Source organism: Rhamphochromis sp. 'chilingali' (assembly GCF_963969265.1).
Source record: "Rhamphochromis sp. 'chilingali' genome assembly, chromosome: 18".
NCBI lineage: Eukaryota > Metazoa > Chordata > Actinopteri > Cichliformes > Cichlidae > Rhamphochromis > Rhamphochromis sp. 'chilingali'.
Window position 1 is genome coordinate 14,216,677 of NC_137945.1, and position 18,231 is coordinate 14,234,907.

Here is an 18,231-nt window from a genome sequence, read left to right on the forward strand (position 1 = left end):
CATAATTACAACTTTAACCTCCATAAAATATTTCATCGTCTTGCAGAGGTGGAATAATCACCGACTGTTTCCACTGCTGTGTAAGTGCTGAAGCGGATCTGTCATGGATATACTGGTTTGGCGCTACAACGCTCTACTTAAAATTGCCAGTAAGAAAAATGAGTGTAGTTAAACACATTTTGTGTGCTGTGCTTGTGTGTTTTCAACATGCACTTTAATAATGTACTGATTAGAATTCATCGACATAAATTCTTTTCTCGTGTACATGAAGATGAAAAATGGCTCATAAAATGATGACGAAACTGTACATGAAAGGTTTGTGATCACACATTCATTTGTGTTTATGTGTTTATGAATTATAACTCTTACAAACATGCCACATGCACAGAGCAAAGTTTTAATCCAGAGTCATCAGAGCAATGAAACATCACTCTGACTTGTATTACTCGGTGACACGCCCGTGTAGCTAAGAACAAAGTGTGTTTGTGTGTGTCTCTCATTCCATTATCCAAATGGAAGAGCTGTGCTTGCATCATGTCCTACGCTTGGCTCTTTCTCATTAATAGCAGGAATAATAGCAGAGATCAAAATTGCAGGAAACAAAACACACAGTGGGCGGACAATAATATGAGCGCCCGTGTAAGGTAATGCAAGCCAGTGAAGAAGCAGTTTCTAAAGCCTTTCATCATGTGATCTTGATTAAATTGGATATTTTTGGCATCGCAGCTTGTGCTGTTGCATTTGATCAGATTATATAGTTCGGTTATTGTGTCTACCTGCTGTATAGGCACTATAGTGTGTACATACAACACTCGGAGAAATACAAACTCATAGCGACACACAAACTGCAAAATCAATGATCCTAAATCAAAAATCTAATTTTGCAGAAAGGCTTCTGGCGAGCACCTTCTGACATCTTCTAAAATTAAATCCACTTATTGAACAAATGTGAGAACAATGGTAGAAATATTTGATTTGTGTGGCTGAGAAACTTAATGTTACTCAAAACATGACTGATTGGACATTTCTGTCTGCTGACCTCTGCTTTCCAGTCAAAATTTGGGTTATCCATCACCCCGTAGTCCGTCAGGTTGGGCTTTCTGTGGAGCCGGTAGACAAACTCATCAACACATTTATCATGAACATAATCGTTACACGAAGGATCAGCAGTGAAACAGCAGAACGAATGCAGCTCCAACTCACATTAAGTGGCACTTTCTCTTGCGCAGAGCCAGAACACACACAGCGACTCCGAGTATGAGCAGCAGCAGCCCGATGCCGATGCCAACGTACACAGGAACTGCAGTGACATTAACGGGGTAAGTAAGGATGCAGTAATTAAACTCAGGTGAGTCATTTTAATAGAGGTGAGAGAAGAGGTGGGCTTCTTTATTACCCATCTGCGTGTCCTCTGGTTTCGGGGAAGACGTGGAGAGGGATGGTTTCTCTCTGACATGGCAACGGTTTCCTGTCCATCCCGGCTGACAGCTGTGACCACGCAAGGAAAAACAAACAAAAGATGAGACATGGATGCTGAAACCATATGTCTTGTTTTATGTAGCACCATTTTGTGATCACATGATGAGGAGTCTGACTCAAATGTGCTTCCCAAATGTGAGTCTCTACTGGCCCAAAGATAAGAGGAATAAATGAACACAATATGCTTGTTTTATGATCTCCATCATGCTCTTTTCTTTTAATAATCCAGCACAACAACATGTTTTATAATCAGATTTTGGGTTGGAGGCCCTGAGCTACACTTTAAGAACCACTGCATACCTGTATATGTCTTTATATTTCTTGTCTTTAATGAAGCAACTAGTGGCACTGTCATCCATTACTAATGAACTGCACATGCACATATACATATAACACTTAATTAAATAGACATAGATCAAACCTTTGGTAAGAACAGGATAAGACTTTGAAGCTACATAAAATCAAATACTAAAACAAAAGAAGTATAATCCTGACAGTTTCTATTAAGCTTATTGAACATACGCGTCTTTTCCATCTTGACAAAAAGTGCAAGGTTTATCTGCTGGACATCAAGCATGGAAACACAGGCTAATTGTGAATTGTTTGGCCGGTCTGTGGAGCTGCATCTGGAAAGAAAGTAAGTTCCTCTTTTTCAAATCTAAGACTCTGCTCCAAGTCAACATCTGTTCAGTATCAGCTTGATTTCAGAGCAACATTGACCTTCTAATTCGAAACACACAGCTCTCAGCAAAGCCAGACTGAGTCATTATCATTCAGAGGGGGTCAGCGTGCATATTGTGCGACTGTCTAGCCGTGGCAGTGGGCTGCTCCTGGCCTGGTTCCCTGGTGGATCCTGCTCAGCAGAGTGGAGGAACGTGAGGCAAATACTGAGCCAGAGGTGCTGGCCATGAGTTCTGCTACAGCAGGGCTGTTATCAATGCTGGAACAGCTTCAGGAAGTCCATACCACACTGCAGTGTGAATGACGGCGGTAAGGTCCTCTTACATAATGAGAGGAGGCGGTGGTGGTGGTGGCGCTGCACTGAGGAATGTTGGACGGGGACATGAATAGGAAAGGGGAATCAAACACAGGAGGACTAAATGAGGGAATGAGGCAGCATTTCTGAGACAAAAAGCATTAACAAAAAAATCTTTTGACATAAAGCAGGAAGGAAAAGGAAGAAGAGGCGTCTGGAGAAACAGATGAAATGCTCCCTTCTCCTTTTTGCTCGCTGGGCAGGCGTGTGGGTGCACTTGATTGACAGCAGCTGAGCTCTGTCAGTGAAATTGGACACAAAGTAAACAAATTTGCGGTAGTGCCCACATGTCATGGGCAGACAGCTTGTTAGCAGTACTGAAAAGCAAAGACCACACCAGCATCTAACCTGTCTGGACTGATACCTGCGGGTACATTTATATTCTGTACGTGTCGCCGAGCCTACAAACCGACATTAGCAGCTCGCTTTTTGTCAGGATGTGCACGACAAGACGTGCGTTCATCTTTGCAAGTTAGATAAGAAGCAGACAAGCCAGTATGGGCTACTTAGCATTCAAAGTGTGCAGCTCTTGTGCAGCAGTTCCAGCTTCCTGTAAAAATGGTTTAAAAGGAAGTGAAGTTGTTGAAAACCAAAATTTGGATTAATCCAGTTTCTCAGTTTTGTCTTAACAAGAGATTTCCATCACAAATTCATATCATGCAGGAATTTAATTTCAATTGAAGGTGTTGCTTTTCTAATAACGTGAGATTTATTGGGTTGTTGACATGGCGTGCAGTTAGTCATGTGACTTTAGGGAAGGTGTATCCACCCCGCTGCATGATTCACATTCATGTGTTGGAGAATTTAACCTTTGGTGAAAAGAGAATGGGGGAAATGTGAATCTCCCAGAAAGGCTTCACTGGTGCATAATGATGTTAGCAGATCCAGCACCAAGTCTTATAATTGCATTCTTTCTTTTATAATGAAAAATCTCATTGGAGACATTCCAAGCTGCTGATGCAGACAGCTAGATTCACGGGCTTAATAAAAAAAAAACCTCCAACAGAGTGTCTGTCTTGAATGTGTTTTTGAAAGGTAGATGGCTGTATTATGCTGGCAGGTTAATCTGATGCATGGCTTTTTGGGGGTCTACCCGCTATAGCTATTCTTAGTGGTGACCACGATTAAATATTGACCAGGAGAACCTTTCAGAGATTCCCAGGAAACACTATGCTGCGGTTAAATGAAGGAAGAACCATCCTGCTTAATCTGCAGGGGATAAGCAGATTCCCACATGCTTCACGGAGCGTGTCTTTTCCAAGGAAAGCAACAAGACTGATGGGATTTCCATGTTTTAGAGCTCACAGACAGATAAAGGATGAGAGGGGGAGTGGGAAGAACAGACAAGATACTTATCTTTCTTTTGTGCATCTTAATGAATGTGACTGAGTTTGTGTATTAGTCTGCTTATAGATGCATGTTTGTGTGTGTGTGTCTGGGTGAAGTTCAGCTTACATGCAAACAGGCCCCTGTGTCATCACATGGCATGAGCCGTGATACATGCAATACATCGGAGGACATTCTGCAAATGAAGACAGGAAAATGCAGCATCACCACACGTTGTACGAAGAAGGCAGGATACTCAAATCCTCCCTGTACTCTGTCAGTAGCCACCATCTCTCTCCTCATCTGACAGGAAACAGACATGTGGCTGTTCAGCAGATGAAATCAGTCAAATATGTTGGGGGGGTGTACTGTTGAGTGTCATCCATTAACCTCTGCAGAGAGCATGAGCAGTTAAGAGACCATGCATTCCAGCCACTTAAAGTGAGTATGTTTTCAAAAATAAAGACACCGATGGCTTTTATTTACTAGTAAATGTCAGACAATCATTTGCTTTTAGTTCATGTGTCAGTTATTCAAGGTAGGTCACTCCAAACATCTTAGAGTTTTTATGAGGTCTTTTCAAGGTGCATCAGAGAAAGAGAGTGATCCCTAAGTGCCATCTTTCTTCTTCTTCTTGTGGCTGTGATAAATAAAGTTGCCCACATGATTTTTATCTGAAGGAAGCACCAACTTCACGTCTGGTGTTGAGCCAAGACTGTGCTGGCATATCTAAAATACTCCAGTCTTTTCAATTTGCTTTCCACCACAGTGCACGTCATTAATGTGGCCAGTGTCTTCCCTTAGTTGTGTCTGAACATTACAGTAAAACTGTTTTGGAAGAAATGTCTTTTGTGTTGAACACTGAGGAATCTTTGACTTAAAATAGCCGTTTGGTCTCTGAGTAATAGCTGAAGGACTGATTCTCATCTGTACCGATGTCCATGGTGAAAGAGGAGTCCGGTGGTGCCAGTGTCCGGCAGCCTCGCCTCTGTCAGTGCGCCCCTGGGTGGCTGTGGCTACAATGTAACTTGCCATCACCAGTGTGTGAATGGGTGGATGACTGGGTGTGTAAAGCGCTTTGGGGTCCTTAGGGACTAGTAAAGCGCTGTACAAATACAGACCATTTACTTTAGCATGCTTTTTTCCCCTCGCCCACCTAATCTATCTGATGATGACTGCTCCTGCCTCCATAGGTTGGATGAGGGTTATTAGGGTTGCCTTTTAAATAATCATCATGCTGGAAATACCATTATGAAACCCTGAAGTGCTGCTCAGCCCTTGATAAAGTGACTTTGGCTTGGCAGCAAATGCAGGCGGAATGGGAGGTTTGGGCTTATTTCTTAAAGATGCAGGAAAGCAGAGGTTTTAATGGATCACATTTTGGCAGCTTGCAGTAACACCGTAAGGTGTGCTTTGAAGACTAAACAGCCAGACCTGAAAATGTCCTGAGAGTCCCTCGAAATGGGCAAATATGAGTGAAGTACTGGAAGCACTTAAGGGAAAACTGACTCATGAGAGGGCAATATATAGAGAAAAAAGGCAAAGGTATGTGCTAAATTAAATGTGAAAATACTTTAAAAGATTACTTTTTCGTAAATGGATACAAAGAAAAGACGTGTCATTCGAATCAAAGCAAATTGAGATGTAACAGCACATTGGAAGTAAATGTCACAGTGATTGACATCAAAGCTTTAAAAGAAGCTAAATTAAAGCATGAAGTGACTAATGAAAGTAGAGACATTTGATCACAGCTAAATGCACAGACAGACGTGACACAGAGGTGGTAGAAATGACACTTTAGAGTAAGTGCAACCTGCGACATGTCAGGAAATCATACAACAGGGCTACAGTTAATGGCAAAAAAGGGTAAGGTAATAAAAGCGTGTTACCATGGCAGCTGGATTCATCTGAGTGGAATGGCAGGCAGTCGACAAAATGGTCACAACGGCTCTGAAATGGGATACAGCTAGACGAACTTTCACACACCAGTTCTCCCAGCTTACACTGGAGCCAAGCTGGTGGAAAAAATGAGGAAATATGAAGAGGGTGAGTGTTAAATTCACAGACTATAATGAGTGTATCGTAATTATAGTAGGAGAAGTGCACTGCTCACTGCCTTTTTAAAGCATTTTAAGGAGATATTCTACAAGCAATTGCACAAATATTCAAAAAGTCCAGCTTCTAACTCCCAAAACTTGCATTTCTTCTTAGATATAAACTGTATCGACAGGCTCCGTACAACTAATGCTGTCAATCAAATACACAGTCAAATTCACTTTATCAAAGGAACATATTTTAACACAACAAACACTAACCAAGGCCCATATAAACGTAACACACACTAAAATAATCAAGTAGTTCACTGAGAGTGTTGGGATTTAAAAGCATGGACTGAGACCACACTGAGACCACACCAGCAACTCAACAGGCCTTCATAGTACCCACAGTGATCCTCACTCACACATCCTGTTATACATCTTCGATTACTGCGTTTACCCCAGTGCAGATGAGGTGTCTGAAATTCAACCTATGGTGCTAAAAACTAAATAAAAAATGATTAAACAGGGTCTTTAATCTGTATGCAGTACCCACTATAACCTGCTCTGTTTAAGTAAGAACTAAGTATAGCACCAGTAAACCTTTACCTTTGGTAGAACATAATATCTATAGCTCACATCTACACTTATGACCTGTAACCACATGAGCACCCCTCATCAGTCACCCCTCATTTCTTTACATTTATCTTCAAAGAAGTCAGACTTTTCATTTTTAAAGTGGTCTAGAGCAATAATCTTGTAAGCTTTCTAAAGGTCTTTACATTTTTTAAAAGGTCTTTACATTTTTTATGGACATTAGCTGCTTTTTCACACATTTTAAATTGAGTTTTTCTAACTTTTTTTCCTAACCATTTTTAAGGAAGTGAAGTGGGGAAAAAAGCTGAGGTATGCCAAATTACACAAGAACTGGACTGAAAATCAGCATCACTGAACTTCCTGATTTAAATAATTGTCAACATATAAGGAGGAGGTCAGAAGAAGGTATCTCTATCATGGTTTAGGGCTGCACTTCAGTCAGTGGTCTTGAGGATCTTGTCAAAACTAAGAGCTCATAAAGGCAGAAAGTTAGCACAGATATTTGATCCCACATGTCTGATTAGCAACAGGTTCATTTTTCAGCAGGACAATGACTCCAAATGCACAGCTAATGCAGTAAAAGCACACCTGGGTGAAAAAACACACAGTGGAACAGTATTGGTCATGGATTGGCCTCCCCAGAACAGACCTCAACGTTAATGAAGCAGTGTGAGGTCATCTTGATGGAGAACAGGACAAAAGGCAGGAACTTATAAAGAAGAGCTTTAAGTCTATTTCAAGAAGTCTGGAGAACTATTCCTGAAGATTACTTAAAGAAACTACAAGAAATCTTGTCTGAGAGAGGTCAGCCTGTTAGGTAGAATAAAGGTGGTCATACAAAATACTGACTTTAAGCTTGTTAGACTCTTACAAACTATATTTTTGTCCTATATTTTGCATTTCCATGTATGTTTGCAGATATTTCAATAAATTTCTGACCATTTCCCATATATATACATATAAGAAATGAGGGGTGGCTGAAGAATTTTGCACAGTACTGTAGATAAAGCTGGAGGGGGGGGGGGGGGGGACTTTTTCAGCTTTTGAAGTGGAGCATGCTGCAAATGAGACATATTGCTTTAGACTCTTGGAGGAAACCAGAGGACCCAAAGAAAACCCACGTAGGCAAACTAAACACAGGAAGAGCCCAAGATGGTTCAAACACAAAGCCACAAAGCTGACAGGACTAACCACTGCATCAAGGTGCTACCCACGACACTAAGATGGAAAATGTGATAACCTCTTATAAATCTGAGGTTTAATGGCTTATCATTTTATGTGGAAACAGCTTTACTATATATACTGTGACCCCATTGCATTTTTTGCCGTTTGCTTTAGACATTAAGATTTTATCCCAACACTTTTTATATTGTACCTGTTTTTAAAAATCTCAAAGATGTTACATTGGATGATGACACTGGATGATGAAACTGAGAAAACAGTCATTGTCATTACAGTTTAAAGGGACTATTTATTCAGTGGACAGTAGTTCCAGTGAAAGCAGTGAGGTTTGTGGATTGTCCACAAGTTGTTTTTGGTAAACACGTGTGATTTTTTGAACTATTAAGCTCTATCAGAAACATGTTTAGGGGAATTTGCGAGAGGTTTTCATCTCATCTGTTACTTATTAAACATGAATTCATGGGATCTTGTCTAAATATGGGTCAAACTGCCAATTATTTCCTTTTTTGCTAGAAGTGCACTTCAGTTTTCCAGCCATTCATCCTCAGTGAAAAATGAAGAGGTGCTAACTTACGGCAGCTGTATTCATCCTCTCCTGTGGGACAGTCAACGACTCCATCGCAGCGCATTATGGACGGGAGGCAGTTATGATCTGAACACTGAAAATAACCAAGAGGACAAAGGACCTGAGGAGGAAGAGTTCCGGGTACAACAGTGGGACAATGCTCTTCATCAGACTTATCAGCACAGTCGGGCTCCGTGTCACACAACCAGCTCTCTGGGATACACTGGAAGGAGTATGCACACTGAAACTGGTTCACACCACAAGTCAGTGGCTGAGGAGTCACAGGTTCTGAGGTGGAAAATCACAGTGGAGAGATGCATGCAAAAGGGTTAAATAAACTTGATTTTCAGTCAAATACAGTAAAAATCCCCCATTGATAAATCCCAGGATTGTTTTTGAAAGTATGTTAATGTTTTTTTTTGAGACCACAGAGGCTTCGTCAGAAAGCCAGTGAAAGAAACAGTTTGGGGTGGTGGGAGGACAGAATGGTGAGGGTGAGGAAACAACACAATATAAATGTAATTGCTTTTCCTCCCCATTGCCCTCCATGCTGTCCCTTGGCATTGACCCATTCTCTGCATTGAATTCATATGGACCTACAGGGCAACAGGCTCCATTAACTCACTACACTTTCCCCGAGGGTTCACACTATTTATATGGAAACTGAAGAGACGAGCATAGATGTTGGAGGACAGGGAAAAATTGGGAAATGAGAGAATGTGAAAACTGGAGGAAATGAAATGAAAAATGAGAAGGGTGCTAGAAGGATAGGAAATAAGGAAAAACTAAATAGAAGGGCAAAGAAGGCGAAAAACTTTCAGGTCTTTACCTCCAACTATACACTCTGCAGTGTAGGAAATGTCATCCAGGGCGATGTCTGTCCACATGTCTCCACCCACCTGGGCCTCAAAGGTCACTCTGAAGGGTACCGTGCTGGACACGATGACATTAGCGTATGTCCACTGTCTGCCATGGTTTCCAGTGGCTGCCCACATCAACAGACGGGTACCACTGGGTCCAATAGTAAAGACCTGGTGAGGTCAGGTGGCACAAAGTGACATTTCCATTTGATGTGTAACAATATGTTTGAGTGAGAACATGTATCATCACCATACAAAATTTATTATAATCAAACAAACAACATAAAAAAAGTTTCTTTTTCAGTCTTTAAACATTTTTCCTTTAGTGGTGACAGGGTGTTTACACATCACCGTTACGTGCAATAGAAGTATGTGCATTCTTTGCTTAAATAAAACCAGTAGAAATGCAGTGTAGAAAAACATAAACAATTGGAGTACTAGTAATAGAAGCGCTATAAAGCTTCAGTGTTTCCGTGTGTCATACTTTATGCATTTACGTGCAACATGTACATAAAAGATGTCTGTAGCCACTGTGATGTTACTGAGGGCCTCAGTCATGCAGGTCTTAAGACCAGTCTGCAAACCTCTAAAAACCTCTGGTCACAAGGGAAAAAACTGTATTCCCCAACTGGTTGGCAAGTGATTGCTGGAGGTTGCTAGCTGTTGCCAGGTAAAATTGGTCTCAAAAAGTGTGCTGCATCAAAAAACTCCAGATTATTTGTACTTCTCTCACTGCAGCCAGCTTAGGCTCCAGTCATAGGCCATCCTCTTGAAAATGGAATTGAAACATCCTCTGGTTCAATTCAATTTTATTTACATAGCGCCAAATCACAACAGCAGTTTTATATTGTGAGGTAAGACCCAACAATAATACAAAATGGTTGTTAGGTTAAATGCATATTCTCCTATCATTTAACAAGTGGTTGTTGGCAGATTGCTGTGGTTGCTGGTTGTTTTCAGACTTGTCTGCAAACACTCACAAACTAACTATGGAGCTGTAGTGAAAAGTGTGGCATAAGCTGGAAAATGTTGGCTCTCCGAGTAAAAGTAGTGCTTTTCTGTTAACAATCTTCACACACTGCTAGCAACCAAAGCAACTGAGAGGAGGTTTCCATTGGAGCACTCCAAATACAGGCCATTTTTTGTGACCAGTTTCACATGACAACTGAGACCAGCATCGGACAACCAATTGCCAACCGGTCAGGAAATACAACCTTCTCCCCTAGCGATTGCTGGTTTCCAGGGGGTCGCCAATCGGTCACTAACTTTAGGACTGTGTGGCTGGAGCCTAACTTATTTATGAGGTTCTGATTTGAAACTTTAATCTGAGTTATTTGGCTACTGTCATCTTATGTTATTTTCCTTTATTTCTTCTTATTCTTTAAAATTTTAAATGAAATGAAATAAGTGAGTGATGGATCTGGCTGAGAAATTGAGGACACTCACTCTCATAGGGTAGCACCTTGACTACAAAGTCACATGCTGCTTAATCATCGTTAAATTACTCTAGATTGTAGCATAATTTTAAAATTGTTTTATTAAACAACTAACTAACAACTTGGAACACAGCTACACACACATATACAAAACCAAAGCAGTTGCTACCTGCTTGTCAATAAAAAAGACAGGTTTAAGGCACTTTACTGTTAGCTTTATTGAACATACCTTAATTTTACATTAACTTGTAAAGATGGAGAGACCTTTGTCTTTGTACACTTACAAAACTTGGCTGCCAAACTGATCCAAAACTAAAAACACCATCTCATCATTTTTTAAAATGTATTTTAAGATTTTATTGATTAGTACAAAGACCTGAATGGCCTCTTTTCCAGCTACATCTCTGATCTCTTATACACACACTGCACTTTAAGGTCCTCAGGCAGTGGTCTGTTTTGTGCTCCAGAGGTCTGGCTGAAAACTAAAGCATACAAAGCATGTTCAGTCAAGGCTTCTCCAACAGTCTGCTTGAGTAAATCAGGTCAGCTGAATCACTGACCTCCTTTGTATCGTCTCTTAAAACAGACTTTTATGGGAGAGTATTCCTTTGTTTAGTTGAGTTTCAATTTAAAAATACACTTTTCAATATCAGAGGTGTAGTGGAACAGAAGCAAAAAGAAGCACGAAATGGAAAAACTCAATTAAAGTACCGTAGAATATCCTTCCTTACAATACTTTCTGATGGCTTATTTCAAAAGTGGAAACTCTGAAGGTTTAATAGTTGTTTTTGATTAGCAATACAGTAATTTATGCATAATTTAGAGCTGTGAGTTTTTGAGTAGTTTTGTTTATAATTCATGTAGATTTCTTGTAAGCGCCTCATCTGTGGCTACGCATGGAGTACACTTCCTGTCTAAGTAGAGCTTTTAGCAAATGCTTATTGTTTGTTGTTTTGAAATTAACCCATTTAACAAAGAGACCTAAAAAGACATGAAAAGACTGATATGATAATGACGTTTGTAACCTGACATGCTTTGATGGATTATTTGCAGGAAGAAAGACGTTCATTCCCTCCTTTGGGTATCAGGTGACTGACAGTAAGCAGAGCAAAATATGTTGATAAGCTGAGTAAAAGAGGAAAGAAATCTCTGACAAATCCAAATTAAGCCTTCATTTTGGATCATTTCTTAGCAGGTGACAGTTAAAAAAAAAAAAAAAAGCCTGATGCCCAAAAGCAGGAAACAGAAGAGAAATTTGTCTGAGATGAGGTCACCTTCAATGTTCCCATCCTATCAGAACCATGCATGAAGAACCAGAAGCGCAGGTGACACAGGCCGATGCTGGCAGGAAACGGACTCCTGGTTGTCACCTTGGCAACATCGCCCTCGTGCTGAATGGCTGAGTTTATATACAGGAAGTTCCCTCCACCACCTTTGGAGATAAACGCAGTACTTTACAATTGCAGAACATTTATGTAAGGCATGAGTAATATCTCAGTGCGATGAACGATGAAGCTGAAACGGCAAAGGAAAAGCCATAGCCAAACCCAGCTCAACCATCAAATTTCAGCTTTGCTGCAGGAAAGAAATCCAATAACCTTATTCTGCTGGTTCAAATATGCACGATATTTAGACGGAGGAAGGCTGTCGTTAAATGTATCCTGCAGCCAAAAGCTGCAGAGAGCTTCTTCAGCTCGGCTAGGCTTGGAGATGAGACAGCATGTGTGCGGTGCCAGAACAAAGTGGGAGTTTTCCACATGAGTTAAGGGGGATTTAAGGCCATCACAATCCACAGTGCACAAAAAAACCTGCTCACACCCACAACACAGATTCCGCTGCGGTGAATCAAATCATAAAAGTCAAAACAAAGTCTGTGCATCTATCCAGGCAGAGCTCGTTTTCCAAGAACGTGTACACGCATGTGCTCCATTACCTGATCCTATAACGACAGGATATTTGCAGAGTCATGCCTTTGTCCATGTGTTTTTAAGCTGTAAGATCACGAGTCCATCCAGCCCATCATTCATCCTTCCGATCAATAACCTCAAATGACCGATCAGGAATAGCAACCTAGTGACAGCCAGTACAAGGTGGAGTTACAGCTGCAACTCAGAAGACAACAGCTGGTTCATTGAGTGCACTGTCACCCATGAAAAATGCTGCTTTGTCCTCAGCATTATGGCTCTCATGTGGCATGCAGGGACAAAATAGCTGCTGCTGTGTGTGCTTCTTTACCTCCTTACTTTCTCCTTAACAGTTTTCACCCGTGCGCTCCACTCATGCTGCTTGTCGTCCTCATTTCAAACTGGTCCGTCATCATTCAAGGCCTTAAATAAAAAGGGCGTGCTTGGAGAAGCCACTCGCTCATTTTCTCTACCCCTTACACAGCCTGAGACAGGAGTGAGCAATTGGTACAATTTTATGTTGCTCATGTCTTCAGAAACAATAGCTGCTAACTGTGCTGTAGCAGACAGATCTGTGGACGTGCACTCATGCACATCTGTGCACAAGGGGATGGAGGAGAGGGGAGAGTTCCAGTTTAATCTTGGAGAGATGCTAAAGTGTATATTTACCAGTTTACTCATATTTAAACTTGCTCACATACAGCAATAACTGATTTAATCCCTGGGTAACAGCATATCAGTACACAAGTTAATATTAATAGTAGATGCCTGAATACATAAATGCACTGAGTTGCTGAAATGTGATTGGCTGATTAGATATTTGCATTAATAAGCAGTCGAGCAGGTGTAGTCAACAAATGTATTTTCAGCTGGTGAGTTATTGATGCCTTGAAGTCTTACGGAAATTTTGATTAACATTGCTTCGCATAAATGTGGGTAATTGTTGCCAAAGTGTCGTTACCTTTCAATTAATCAGTTTAAAAAACAATATTTGAAGCAGCTTTGCTTCATATGATAAGCAGGAATGCTGATAAGCTCAGTTTGACTCAGACTGATATTGATCAGGAAGTATTTTTAACCCTGCCTTCATGTCGGTGTCACACAGTCCTATTTTCCAGCTGTCAAGTTGTAATTACAAAGGCGCTGCCAGAGAGCTGAAAACATGGAGGGTGTCAGGAGAATGCAGATGTTGTCTGCTCCTAATTTTGAGAAATTGTTTGTTTTTTCTGCCAGTGTTATTAACAGGAACAAACTAGGAGGCTGGCAGAAGCATCCGATCCGAAGATTCTCATATTGTAATTCTGGGTATCATGTAAGTGACACAAGGATGGAGGATTTTTTCAGACAAAGCCAAACATGAGGAAAACAGAATAAAACTACCCCTCGGTGGGCTTTTCTATAGACTTTTTGGATAATTAAAGGAAATAAGTTCAGGGAAAATCAGTTTATGATACATTATTTGTTCAGTAAGATGATGCTCAAAAATTCTACTTTTATGAACCTCGACGCATAAATGGAACAACTTTTGTGTAGTTGGTTAGCGAGCGCCTTCTGTGGGTTACATAAAAGAACTTAAAAATACATTAGTGGAGTACTTTTATGTATTTTATGCCGTAAAACAACACATTGTGCTAATTTCAGACCTTATTGCAGCCAACCACCCAAAAAGCCATTATAAAAACCTTCGACTTACTTTGAGAAAAGGAAAGCAGAAGTAAAAGCACATTTTTCTTGTTGTGTATGGTCATATTTTTGGTAAGATTTTAGCAGAGAGCAGCTGCAGACCTTGGCTGTGGTCGGTGATAGGTCCAGCCCCTGGTGTCTCAGTACTGGAACCAATCCTCCAATCAAAGTCATCATCAGGGTCTTGAGAAAGTTGGCATCTCTCTTTCCACTGGTCTCCCTCCATGTTGAAGCTACAAGCACCTGGCGAGCTAATTATTTTGTCTGCCAGAAAGAAAGAAATTGAAAGATGAAAGGAAAGAGTTTGCAGTCCTGTTTCAAAGTTGTCCTTCTGCTCTCCAAGAAGGGACCTATTTATCATTTCTACTCACCGCAGTCAGCTTCGTCCGATTCATCAGCACAGTCGGCCTTGCCGTCGCACACCAGGTGGGACTCAATGCAGTGGCCGCTGCGACACACAAAATCTGTGGGCGCAGGACATTCAACGGCCTCCACAGTGGCTAAAACACACAGATAATTACAATGAATAATCATAATTTCTATTATTCCTCAACAATTTCATCCCCATTTTCTAATCCAGACAAATTAAATCTGACATGAAATAAAATGCTGTGATGAACAATTTATTAATAAAACACAGACTTCCTGTGCTCAGCACCAAAGAACAGCAGCGGAGAAGAAGGTAAACAAAAGCAGACAAAGGCCTGTCAGGGAAATCAAAGCCCCCTTCCTCCTGCACCGCCTTGTTTGAGATGGAACAGAGAGCAAGGAAAACAAATCAGGTGGATCACAGACAGCACACACACACATTAGCCACGTCTGTGCAGATGTGTGTGTGTGTGCGTGGTTAAACTTCAAAGGCAGCGACATTAAATGATGAGTGAAATGAGGAAAGAGTTGAATTTCATTCCGGGAGGTCAGTGGGGTTAAAACCCATCATATAATAAACTGAAAATCCATTTTAGCGAGCACTCAAAGTTGATGGAAGTTGTCTGTCTGTGTCATTTGGCTTTGGACAGACAATTTGTCTGCTTGTGTGTCTGCAGTCTGTTTTGATCTATGCCTCCGCTTAGATCTGCAGGTCAGTATTTATGTTCTTCTGTGTGTGTTTGTTTATACGTGTGCACTGGAGATGGAGATGGAAAAGAGTCGGCAGAGCAGGAAACATCCCCCCTGGTGCCCAGCCTTGTGCCAGGTCCTGTTTAATGTACAACATCTGTCTCAAACATAAATATCAAACGGCGTCTGTCAGCGACTGTCGTCCCAAAGACAATCAAACTCTCCTCTCGCTTCGAGACCCAACAGTTCTGCCTTTCTTTTTCTCTGAGTGTGCCGGCGGCAGAATCAATTTCATACTCCAAACTATCAGCTGGAAAGATCATAAAATAATTTCACAGCATAGTTATATCGCGCTTATGAAGCTTATTGGAAGAATACTTTGATAAAACGAAAGCAGAGAGGAAGGCTAGAGAGAAACTGAAAACAATTGAATCCACTTTGTGAAATTCAGGCTGAAATCTTTTTTTGTTTTTATTTTCTCAACCACTCTAACTGCTGGAATTATTTATTTTGTTGCGTTAAGACACCTGGGTTGGTGCGGGTTTACATCATGCATTGCTTTACTTTAATCTCACATTTACAAAGAGACTGATTCATGGGTCCAGCTTCTTTTAAAGGCGAGATTACGGCTATTCTCCAGACTTCAGCAAACATGAGCCGCTATGAACACAAAGTTAATAAAAGACATTTTCCTCATGCTTTTAAAAGTTTAGTTGAATTGAAGCTGCTTTTTAAATTTAAGAAGCAATAAGAAAGATTTGCACTGCCACTGTGCACAAAGCGACGGTAATATATGTGCAGGGGTTTGCCGAGCGCCAGCGAGCCTGTGATTACTTTACCAGGTGGTGAGATTTCCAGCTTTTGAAACTTTTCCTCTCCACTGCTCCTTTTTTTTAGGACAATGAAATTTAAAGACCCTTCCTATTACAAACTACAAGCCTAAAACCCCCCACTCCACTGATGACTTGCTCTTAGCCAACACCCTTAACAACTTCTACTGCCGTTTTGACGAGCCATCAGGCAGCCTTCACACCTCCAACGACCCCAACAATAGAGGCACTTTGGACACTCATTCCCCCACCTCTCCCCCCTCCACAGAGCCATCACCACCTTCAAACTGTTCACCTGCAACACCCGCCCCCTCACCCCACACAAAAGAGGATTTCACACCACCTCCTCCGACCACAACTCTTCATATTCATGAAGCAGATGTGAGGAAGCAGTTTAGGAGTCTGAATGCTCGGAAAGCTCCCGGCCCAGACGGTGTGTCTCCTGCCACCCTCAGACACTGTGCAAACGAGCTGGCCCCAGTGTTTTCTGGCATCTTCAACTCCTCACTGCAGGCATGTCATGTGCCTGCCTGCTTCAAGTCCTCTACCATAATCCCTGTCCCCAAGAAACCTAGGATCACTGGACTAAATGACTACAGACCCGTGGCTCTGACATCTGTGGTCATGAAGTCATTTGAGCGCCTAGTTCTCTCCCATCTCAAGACCCTCACGGCCCCCCTCCTGGACCCCCTGCAGTTTGCATATAGAGCCAACAGGTCTGTAGACGACGCCATCAACATGGCCCTACACTTCATCCTGCAGCATCTGGACTCCCCAGGAACCTACGCCAGGATCCTGTTTGTGGACTTCAGCTCTGCCTTCAACACCATCCTTCCAGACCATCTCCGAGGCAAGCTTTCCCAGATGAATGTGCCTGATCCCATCTGCCGGTGGATCACTGACTTCCTGACGGACAGGAAGCAGCACGTGAGGCTGGGAAAGAATGTCTCGGACTCCCGGACCATCAGCACCGGCTCCCCTCAGGGCTGTGTTCTTTCTCCTCTGCTCTTCTCCCTGTACACCAACTGCTGCACCTCCACCCACCAGTCTGTCAAGCTAATCAAGTTCGCAGATGACACCACCGTCATTGGGCTCATCTCGGACGGGGACAAGTCTGCCTACAGGAGGGAGGTTGAACGTCTGGTGTCTTGGTGCAGCCACAACAACCTGGTGCTGAATGCCCAGAAGACAGTGGAGATTATTGTGGACTTCAGGAAGCACACAGCCCCACTCCCCCCCATCATCCTGACTGACACCCCCATCACCTCTGTGGACTCATTCCGCTTCCTGGGTACCACCATCACCCAGGACCTGAAGTGGGAGCCCACCATCACCTCCGTCATCAAGAAAGCCCAGCAGAGGATGTACTTCCTGAGGCAGCTGAAGAAATTCAACCTGCCAACACGGACGATGATGCAATTCTACACTGCAATCATCGAGTCCATCCTCACCTCCTCCATCACCGTGTGGTACGCTGGAGCCACTATCAGGGACAAACAGAGACTGCAGCGTGTTGTGCGCTCTGCTGAGAAGGTGATTGGCTGCAGACTCCCATCTCTGCAGGACCTGTACACCTCCAGGACACTGCGGCGTGCAGCTCGGATCTCAGCTGACCCTTCTCACCCTGGACACAGTCTGTTTGACCTGCTCCCCTCAGGCAGGAGGCTCCGGTCCATTCGCACCAGAACCTCTCACCACAAGAACAGTTTCTTCCCCTCTGCTGTTGGACACATGAACAATAACCACATGATTGTCCCCGCCACTAACACATGACCCTACGCTGTGTCACTGCATCATTTCATGTTTGGCACTGATCACCACCTGCACTCATGTATATATCTTTCTACGTAGCACTCATAATTCTTATTCTCATGTATATATCTCATGTATATCTCATGCACATATCTTTCTTTCTACATAGCACTTTAATTCTTATTGTCTGCACTGAAGCACCGCAGCAATTTCCTAATGTTGTAAACCTCAACATCTGGCAATAAACCCATTCTGATTCTGATTCTGATTCTATCTCCTCTGCTCACCTACGATAGTGCCTGCAGTGCGTTATTTATCATTTACCTTTGCTGGCTGCAATTCACAGTTAATTAGTAAATTACTTGTAAACTATACCATTGAAAACTGCAGATGCAGATACATGTACATAAATAATATGTGATATAAATACGCTGTCCAGCCCAACTAGATTTAACTAAGTAAAAAAAAGTAAGAGCCATTGATGAC

General features: G+C 42.1%; 1 protein-coding gene across 1 annotated transcript in view; it reads right to left on the minus strand.

Annotated features, from left to right (window-relative positions):
• malrd1 (MAM and LDL receptor class A domain containing 1) overlaps positions 1–18,231 on the minus strand; it is a gene marked incomplete at its 5' end in the record, with an annotated part of 82,945 nt that overhangs the window by 2,003 nt on the left and 62,711 nt on the right. Inside the window, 10 exons of the mRNA XM_080864726.1 lie at positions 1,040–1,100; positions 1,204–1,300; positions 1,397–1,488; positions 3,971–4,037; positions 5,731–5,856; positions 8,231–8,509; positions 9,051–9,252; positions 11,792–11,949; positions 14,207–14,368; positions 14,476–14,604. Coding sequence (XP_080720852.1) covers positions 1,040–1,100; positions 1,204–1,300; positions 1,397–1,488; positions 3,971–4,037; positions 5,731–5,856; positions 8,231–8,509; positions 9,051–9,252; positions 11,792–11,949; positions 14,207–14,368; positions 14,476–14,604 — 1,373 coding nt within the window. The remainder of the gene's footprint in view (positions 1–1,039; positions 1,101–1,203; positions 1,301–1,396; positions 1,489–3,970; positions 4,038–5,730; positions 5,857–8,230; positions 8,510–9,050; positions 9,253–11,791; positions 11,950–14,206; positions 14,369–14,475; positions 14,605–18,231) is intronic.